At 42.0% G+C, this 9,915-nt stretch overlaps 2 protein-coding genes across 2 annotated transcripts; both read right to left on the reverse strand.

Moving 5' to 3' along the window:
• Positions 1 to 406: 406 nt before the first annotated feature.
• LOC306963349 (platelet-derived growth factor receptor-like protein) lies at positions 407 to 2,832 on the reverse strand. Its single transcript, XM_079556894.1, has 7 exons — positions 2,614 to 2,832; positions 2,338 to 2,447; positions 2,105 to 2,247; positions 1,788 to 1,939; positions 1,371 to 1,664; positions 939 to 1,078; positions 407 to 697 (listed from the first exon to the last, which is right to left on the reverse strand). Exons 1-7 carry the CDS (start codon positions 2,693 to 2,695, stop codon positions 473 to 475), a joined length of 1,146 nt encoding a protein of 381 aa, XP_079413020.1. The 5' UTR covers positions 2,696 to 2,832; the 3' UTR covers positions 407 to 472.
• Positions 2,833 to 5,386: 2,554 nt separating this feature from the next.
• LOC306963335 (cationic amino acid transporter 2) lies at positions 5,387 to 9,558 on the reverse strand (the record flags this gene model as incomplete). Its single annotated transcript, XM_079556876.1, has 11 exons — positions 5,387 to 5,543; positions 5,647 to 5,755; positions 5,836 to 6,002; positions 6,084 to 6,211; positions 6,278 to 6,380; positions 6,446 to 6,582; positions 6,653 to 6,875; positions 7,194 to 7,315; positions 7,881 to 8,043; positions 8,126 to 8,281; positions 9,186 to 9,558. 11 exons carry the CDS (start codon positions 9,556 to 9,558, stop codon positions 5,413 to 5,415), a joined length of 1,812 nt encoding a protein of 603 aa, XP_079413002.1. The 3' UTR covers positions 5,387 to 5,412.
• Between the last annotated feature and the right edge of the window lie 357 nt (positions 9,559 to 9,915).

Genomic DNA, 9,915 nt, shown 5'->3' on the forward strand with positions numbered 1-9,915 from the left:
TATTTAGCTCTAAAGTTATTATAATTCTTTGATAACAATGGGTATTCTTTGAACTGAGCCTCTGTACGCACCCAAGTAGCTTCTAGAGCAGATGTAAGACATCACGACATTGGGGTAAACCAAAAAAAGGTAGACAATAAAAACAAAATTGACCTTGACCCTGTGTGCAAAATAGACACATTTCTCCCCATGGAGGACTGGAATATTAGAAGTATGAACAGGCCCACTAAAGCTAAAGCTTTACCGCCACCCTCCTTATTGTTTGTAAACAGAGAAGTCAGGTGCAGAGTCTATAAGACCTGGCGGGGGCTTTCAGTTTGCAAATGACACTTTTTTCTTAGAGATTTTTTGTCGAGTTGTTAATTTGTGTGAAACAACATAAACACAATCATACAGTAAGGCTAAGTGTAATTTTTTTTTATTTTGAAACGTAAAAAAAACAACATCTACAGCACATGGTGTGATAAATAGGTTACTTAGGTTTCTTTGCTTTGGGTTTGGGTTTGGGGACAGATTTAGAGATGACTTTGACAGTTGTTGACACTGATTTGGATCCTTGCAGGTTGTGTGCAGTGCAGGTGTAAGTTCCTTGGTCCACGTCCCTCACTTCATCCACAAGGAGGACGGACTGAGACAGATGTGTGTTATCTCCCGCCATTGGAGTCACACTCTCCTGGGTGTACAGGGGCCTCCCAATCTACAACAAGCACAGAGGAGATAACTTAACTTTGCTTTGAGAGGCCTATTAACGACGAAAATCATCCCTCCACCAAGCAACTTGCCCACCCCTGTCTTATACGGGGGTAAAAAACATTATAATGTAGTTAAGCGCAAATGGACAGTTTAAATGCTAAGACAAGGCAATGTGTGAACTATTAACATAAATGAACTATTCGATGACTTTGCCAGAAAAGACAGCTGGTGTTTACGGTGCTGACCTCCTGTCCCGGGTACTCCCATGTGATGTCAGTGGCCACGTCCCGCTCTCCTATCACCGTACAGGTAACTCTAAGATTGTCTCCTGCAGTCAGGGAGCTGGATGAGGCCTGGATCACAGGAGCTGGAGGGGCCCTCGGGTCTAGCAAACGATATTCAACAAGCAGAACATATGACAATTCAGACATTTTGAAACGTCACAAGAAGTCAGTGTTTGAGTTTGTATCGAGTTGAAAAGGCTAAAATGGTCTTTACCAGATTGATACCCGAGTAAGATGTTGTAGAATATTTGCTTTAATACATTTGGCCTATATAAGCAATCTTAATTTATTTTATAGACTAGTGTGGTAAGGCTTGACAATGACACCGTATGTCCATGATATTCCTGTATAACAATATCAGTTCTATACAAACCAGCTTTAATTTTCACTCACAGTTAACGTAGATGAGCATGTATTTGATGGAGCTTTGCCTCAAGTTGCCCAGACTGGCCACACAATAAACCTCTCCAGCGTGATAAGGCCTGGGTCTATGAATCGTGAATCCCTTTTTGACATCGAATGAGATCTCCACCCCATCCACCGGCACCTCCGACGGGGGGTACTCCCGATGGAGGGTCACCTTAGCCTGGGGGGAAGTCACCTGACAGGGCAGCACTGTGGGCCAGTTGGACCTGAGCTGAACCACCTCGTAGTAGTCAGAAGATGGCACAAACAGGTCCTGTGGATCTAGTTGGTACATGGCACAAGCAGGTCAAACTCTGATAAGATAATTAGTTTGTGTTGTAAAGCACAAGGCTGCAACTTCTTGAAAGTGCGTGAGTAAGCAGTGATAAGGTTGACTGATTGTACCCGGAAAGAAGACAAAGACTTTTGCTGCTTTGTTGTACTCCTTTCGACAGTCAGTGTCTTCACAGAACATTGGAAAACATGTGAACTCCCCCGTGTCTGCGCCAGATGTGTTGACAAGCGCCAGGACTCCATACTTCTCATGTTGGACTGTTCTGTAAAATAAAAACTGCTTCAAATATGGAGAAAGTGTTTGCAGATTTGGTAACTCTGGCTCTGGAATCATTTCAAGCTACCAATTTTATCACATTATGTTTCAACCAATGTCTCAATACAGCACTGAGTTTGTCGGCTACTAAACTAATTTGTAAACAACTCACTTGAGCCTCCCCTCATGGTCGTCCTCCAGATACAGTGGGACGCTCCACTGCACTGGATTACCCCTGCACCTCAGCTCCAGAGTGTCTCCGGACTGCACACTGATAGTCTCGCCAACCCTCTGAAACCTCCTTTTGTTCACCACCTGAATTTGACACATAATGTTATATCATGAGCAAGCAGAGACTGGCATTTTGTAAGTCCACAGTTTGTAGCTGCTTTAGCAAAGTGGCACCTGAGTGATGATGGATGAAGTCACTGTGACTTTGGGTTTTGTTTTGGTTGCTGCGAGTTTGGTTTTTGCCTTTTTTCCTGCAGAGATCTTCTGTGCATCTTGGCAATATGCTGAAAATCAACAACACTCTGTAAGTACAGTAATTAAATACACCAAGAAAAGTTTAGTCTTCATTAAATATAATATCTTCATATATAGTGTCTTTCTGTGATAGGAACAATCTTAGTAGGTTCTGGATTTTTTATCAGCTCAAAAGTCTAAAAAAGAACTACTTACCAACTTTGAGGATTATTGCACAAATAAGAAGAGTGCCCAACACCATCCTGCCGTCTGATCTAAAACATTTTGCTATAGCCATGTTTGATCTGGGAATGATGCAGCTTTCTGCCCTGCAAACGCAGAGGGGAACAAAACAAGAGGATGAGGGCAGTGCTCGCAAAGTGAGGGTCAGCTGTTGACCAAAGTCACAAAGTTCCCCCTCCTGTGAGTGGCATTAGGAGCTCACATTCCTCCAGACTGGTTCAATGGGGTCTTTCAAGCCTGTCTTGACCAATGAGGGCCCAGAGTCCGACGCCCCTCAGTGTGGACTCAGCCTGTTTGCTTAGCTGCTGGACTGGAAGAGCACGGATAGTCTAGGCTCCATAACCCCAGAGGAGGCACATCATATTAATAATGTATGGGAAAAAAAAACAGACAAAAAATATCTGCACCTCTGTTACACAATTGTGGGTGTGAATAACCTTTCTTTCCTCTAATTCTTAAATAATGCCTGAAATTACTCTTGGAGTGTATAACAAGCAAGTAGATAAGTGCAAGACTTTCTTAAGTCACAATATTAAACACAACACAGCTTTGTGAAAGCTTTCTTTATTCCTCCAGACCGCTTTATATAAAAATAAAAATAAACTACTTTTACAATAACTTTATTTAATGGGAAATGTAGCCATTTTATAGAAACACAATTACATTTCACAGTAAACATGTACATTCCATTTACAGCTAAAATTATGACTAAATACATTACTCTACTGTATATACACCTTGCTTTTTAAAAACTGCAGTGATGATGAAATGTACAACATACAGTACATGTTTAATATACAAATAATTAGTGCTAATCATAAACAGGAACTTCATTTGCTGAAAACAAAAAGGCACCACTAATGCACATAAATAATTACTGCACTATATAACAAATATAAGTCCTTAGATGTGATTCCTAGACCGCCTGGAGACGTGACTCTGTCCTGTTTGGCTCAACATCACCATGTAATAAAGGCAAATGTACTGGAATAAGCCAGTGCCTCATCTCTTTGTTTGTCTGTGTGAGTGAGCACTGGCTCTGAACATACAAAGGGGCAGTTCATTTGACGCACTTCACTTTAAACTCTTCACCCACGCCTTGACCGAGCACATTTTCTCCAGTTGGACTTCACCCATATCTAAAAGCTTCTTGAAAAAAGCTTCTTGAAAAAAGCGTCAAAATAGCGACAAAAACGCAAACAAAAATGCAAAAAAACGTGACAGAAAAGCTTTCAAATGAGGCGTTACACTATCCCATAGGCCAGGGCAAGTTTGCTCGGTGGAGGGACAATTTTTGCATCACTTGCTCAAATGCCAGTATTGCACATCATTTATGGCTTTATTGGGTGACTGTTAAGGAATTTTAAAGGAATAGGCCATTGTTTTTAAATACTGAGATATGTTTTTACCTCAGCTTAGACGAGTTGATGCGTACCTGTCTGGTCTTTATGTATGTCAGTCACGTAAACAGAGCACAGGCGGCGTTAGCATTTAGCCTCTCCTCCTCTCCTCTATGGCTCCAAACGGGAGTGAAGTTTGAAGCGACCAAGCTCTTCCACATTTTCCCTATTTAAAGCAATGCAAAGTAACTCTTGCCCCTAGAGGCCATAAGCGCAACTGCAGGTGTCGTAGCAAGTTACGTTTTTTTAACTTATTAATTGTCTTGGAAAGTAAATACTGCGCTGACAGGAAAGGCAAAGGGAGAGAGGGTTACTGTGCATCCAATTATACAATGGAAATAATTTTCTTCACTCAAACTTGGCTGAAAATACTGTTTAAAGTGACGTTAGCCCGCAGTTAGCTTTGCCCGTTAGCATGTTAGCTTCTTCTCCGTGATTCCATTAGTGTGTATTGCTTGCTCCGGACCGGTGGCAGTCAAGTTGCAAACATGGTTTTCTGGCCAGAGACACCAGGGGGAGATGAAAGACCCTCCAATCATCCCATAAACACTTGCATGACCCCCACAGGGACTACGAAGAGGATTTATTAAGGTAAACACGTTACTTTGTACGGCTTTAAATACGGTTACATGAGCCTTTACACAATCCAAGTAATATTACTACGCTCATACTACTATATTGCAAGGCGTTGTAATATTACTACGCCTTGCAATATAGTACCCCTTTGTAGCTGCTTAGAAAATCAACATGTTTAATTTTGTGTAACTATACTTGGATCATGTAAAGGCTCATGTAACTTTACCAACCGTTTGGGGGCCATAGAGGAGAGGAGGAGAGGCTAAATGCGAACGCCGTCTGTGCTCTGTTTACGTGACTGAGGGCACGCGTAAAGACCACACAGCTACGCATCAACTCGTCTAAGGTAAGAGCATATCTCAGTATTTAAGAACGGTGGCCTATTCTTTTAAAGGAACTGTATTTTTCACATTTCCAGAATATTTTAACGGACATTTGAGCTCTGATTTGTGCAATAATTCTGCTCAAAATCATCTTGAGGGCCAGAGGTCTTATGATGGAGGGCCGGTTTTGGCCCTTGGGCCTGACGTGGCCTACCCCTGCTATAGGCTGTAAACAAAGTTTGACAAGAAAGCAACAGAAAAGCAACAAAAAATCAATTGAAAAGTGACTAAAAAGCCACAAACACGTGACATAACTTTTGTAGGTCTTTGCTTTCAAATGAGGCGTTACGCTGGCCTATAGGCTGTGAACTCCAGTCGAGAGGCTTTTAGAAATGGGTATAACTGAACTGGGGAAAATGTGCTCCGTTAAGGCAGGGGTTAAGACGTCTGATCAATGTTACTGCAGTAATATTTCAGAATCTCTCTTCGTTTATGACGTGTTTCTCTGTTATTCCACTGACAGTCTGTATTTGTATGTGTCCAGGGGCGCGACTTCTTCTCTGGACGCTGAACCACATCCCATAGAGAAAATAGATGAGCAATCCTAGTGTGGGATGACAGTGAATCAACAATGAATTTCCGCTTAAGGTAACAGCTCTCAATCTGTGATGATTTTTATGACGGACAGTTACGGCCATGAGTCTTACCTACTAACATCCATATGGCATATCGTAACCATGTTTCTGAGCCTAATTGCACCATCAAGTAAATATTGATGAAAGTACTCAGAATAGGCAGAGCAGGAAGAAGCGGAACCTGTTGGACAAAGCAAGATAAGTTGGAAAGGTTTTCGGTAAATGTGGCTATTTGTTTACGGAAACTGAAATGCAGTGTACCATGAAAGTCGCTCTTGTTGGATTTTGCGGATGCCTCCAAATGAAAAAGGTTATTAGTAGCACCGCGAAAGCAAAGATGCAGACCAGCGCCAAACTCCACGGCTCCAATGCTGATATAGACTCAAGCGCCTGAGTCAGTAAGAGGCAGATGGCTGTTATAAAAACCACTGGAGAGACAGAAACCAAAGAAATTAAAGCACAACTTTGCACATCAGGAAGAAATAGCACAAAGCATGGATTATTCTTACCAGCACAAATTGTCAAGATAGTGACGGCTTTTGAAGATTTTGAGTTTGGGGATGACGGAGGTTTGAGAAATGAATACTCAGGGTCATCAGTTCTCGGATCAGACTCCTTGCTCTGAGATTCTTGATACCTGAGTTCAAATAAATTACACGACAGTTGTTTTTATGAAGAATAATTGATTTAACTCATTAATTACCTCAGTATTAAGATGCATACAGCGACAAGAGTATATGCAAACAAAGTGCCAATGGACATCATCTCGACCAAAGCGTTCAGATCAAACAGAAGCGCCATGATAGCTAGTGAGAGAACAATTAGTTCAATAAGAGAGAAATGCATTATTTCACAGACCGATGTAAAGTACCTGCTACTATTCCAGATGATATAGTGGCGATGGCTGGACTCCCCTTGGCTGTGACTTTGGTGAGTGGCTGGAAGAGCAGGCCATCTCTGGCCATGGCGAACAGGACGCGCGGCATTGGAAACATAGAGCCCAGCAGACTGGAGTGCAGATGATCAAAAATGTTATGATTTATTATACGATTAAACCAGATTTAGAAGGGACTATTACCTGGTGGACAGAGCACACAGAGATCCCACCGCAACAGCGTATTTAGCCGGACCCCAGCCGATGTACTCAAAGGCCACAGGCAGTGGACTCTTTTGGTCGAGCATGTAATAAGGCATCATCAGAGTGAGAGCCGCAGACACGGCGAAATAGGCCAAGAAACAGATGAGGAGAGACGCAATGATGCCCACAGGAACTGACTTCTGAGGGTTTTTCACTTCCTCACCTGAGATCAAAACAAAGGTATTGTTTATTCATTTTTTTGTACACTGCCTTGATACATTGTACCTTAATAAATCAGACATTGCATTATGTACCTCCAAACTGCAAATACACATTATTCCATCATGTGTGTAACCCAAAGGTTCAAGTGATTACACATTGTTACATAGAACATTACATTGCACAAAATTTGGAGGTTCAATGTGTCAAGGGTGGCGTAAAGTGAAGTGTTGCCTACAGTTTAATCTTTTCTTTTATCATCCAAGACAATGGTTCTCAGACTGTGGTACGTGTACTGCTAGTGGACCATGTGATTTCTTACCCGTTGTAGCAATGCAGTCGAAACCAACAAAGGCATAGAAGCATGTAGCCGCTCCAGCCAGTGTCCCGGTGAAGCCGTATGGAAAAAACCCTCCATTCCCAAATGTATTGGGGGGCAGGTTGCTGAAGGGAGCAAAGAGTGTTATTTTCTGATATAAAACAACAAAACAAAACCCCAAAACCGTGTACAATATTGTGCAAACGTGTTGAAATAGGGCTGTTTGATGAATCCACCTTGAACCAGGCCCAAAGGAGTATATCTGACTCTTGCTGTGTTAACATAACAGGTATAAGAATTCTTTCATTCCTACCTCTGTGAAACTCCTAAAGAGTGAGTTGAAGACAGACAGAGGAAATTACTTTCTGTGCTTTTCACTCATGTGCACTTGTGACAATGGTGTTGTATGGAGATTGTGTATATGTAACTTTATTAATAATGGAGGAGATTAATAAAGGAAACTAACTAACTAAGACCGCACAATTTAAAAGATCCATTTGAGAAAAAAATTAAGTATGAACTTCCAAACAAATGCGAATGCTGAGGTCTAAACTAGAAGATTAGCAGGTTTTTCAACATAATAAGACCCATTGGGACAGGATTGTTTTTGTATCGCAAAACCACTAAAATTCCATTGCAAACAATAGTGCTGCCGGAGATGTTTCAGATGAAGGTGATTTGCTCGTTTACTTTTCTGTTGTGAAGTTTTGCAGCGTCTCACTGGTGATCTTCCAGTTGTCAATGTCTCCTTTGATGAAGCCTGATATCGCCACAAACAGCAGCACCACGATGTTGACCGCTGTGAAGATCTTATTAATGGTCGTTGATTCTTTGACCCCAAACGCAAGAAGTCCTGCAAGGAGCAAGTACAGGCTGAGCTAGTTCATGATTCATAGCTGTTTTAGTGTTGTCATAAAGGGTTCTTGTCGTCATACCCGATAGCAATATTATCAGAAAAGCGGCAAAGACATCCGGGTAGGGCGCTAAACCAGGGAGGCCCATGGCTGCGTTTTCTGCAAAGAATTTGGATATATGCCCCCCGATGAGGTCATCAAACGTGCCGCTCCACGCCAGCGCCACACTGGACGTCCCTGAACACATCATCACCCAGCAATTAATCATTACTGACTGAACTAATTCGCCACCATAAACATTAACAGATACCAAAGATGAGGTTATTTATGAATATGTGTTAACTTCTAAACTATTAGGCCTGTTTGACTTGAACAACACAGTTTTTTACGTTAAATGAAAACATAAAGGCCCATTTTATGTTTTTTGAAAACCCACCAGGAGAGTTACTTTGCTTCATTCTTGCTTGCTTAATTAATCCTAGCTATTAAAGAGTTATAGAAGCTTGCCTCTCGCCAGTTGTTTGAGATGCTAAGCTTGTTCTACTCATTCCAGAGCTCAAATTGCCTCCACTACAAATCGTTTCTGGCGTGTATCTGTTTACACATATGATCTTAATTAAAGAACAAAAACAGAAAGTACTTTATCGGACCTTTTAGCCTTTTCAAAGTCAAATATGCCCCAGCAGCAGGTGAAAGTTCAAGAACGGCTAAGCATGTTGATCATTTATGGTCAGTTCTTTGTCAGCAAGATAAGTCACTGAACAGGACAGAGATATTTGTAAAAAGCAGTGTTATCTTCCATTCGCATGTTATTCACAGGTAGCATTGAACTGTAAAGCCTCCGTTCAAACATTAACCTTGATGACCATAATATTATGACTGTTGACGTACATTTATATGTCTGATACTGAAATCTAAATTTCTTTTCCATTGATAAATATTTCACACTGATTACCCAACATTACTTTCAAAATAGCCATTCAGATTGATTTGGAAACTTACAATTTGATGGTGATATACACCCACACCATTAGGTCTGTGGTTAATTCTATGCATTGCCCCCATACAGAAAAGTACAGCCAAATATTTGAACTTTTTCACTCTCTTGTCATAACAAAGGAATAACAAAACCTGTACTTGCCTATGACGTAGGACAGGAGAAGGTTCCACCCTGTGATGAACGCCAGCAGCTCCCCCACCGTCACGTAGCTGTACAGGTAGGCTGACCCAGTGAGGGGCACCCTGGACCCAAACTCCGCATAGCAAAGTCCGGCGAATACAGATGCCAAGGCGGCGATGAAGAAACAAATGATGATGCTGGGTCCAGCCGTGTCCCGGGCCACTTCTCCGGACAGGACGTACACCCCGGCCCCCAGCGTGCTGCCCACTCCGAGAGCCACCAGGTCCAAGGTGGTCAAGCATCTGTTAAACGTGGACTGCTCCCCGTCAGGCTCCATGGGCTTCCTCCTGGAGATGCTGAAGAGAAAGGACTTCACCAAACTTCCGCACCCCATTTCTGCGCTGCTGCTGCTGTTGCTGCTGTAGCTGCTGTTGCTGAACCCAGGGAGAGATGAGAAGACACAAGAAGAGGGCAGGTGAGTGATTTAGGAAGTAGGAGGGGCAATGACGTCAAATTCAACGTGAACTATTGACTCTAAGTCTGCTTTTAGATGCATACAGCTAAGAACCATGTTTACTGACTGAGTTCACACATTCACTTATTTATACATGCAACTATTCTGTTTATATTGTTGTTTATATATGCCTACAATGGATACATTTACTGGAAGAGCTTTATCAAACTGTAGAAGATCTGGACTTACCTTTGTCACCTCTGTTTCCGTCTGTGTTGATTTGCCATAATACATTTA

The sequence above is a fragment of the Gobius niger genome, assembly GCF_951799975.1.
Source record: "Gobius niger genome assembly, chromosome: 5".
NCBI lineage: Eukaryota > Metazoa > Chordata > Actinopteri > Gobiiformes > Gobiidae > Gobius > Gobius niger.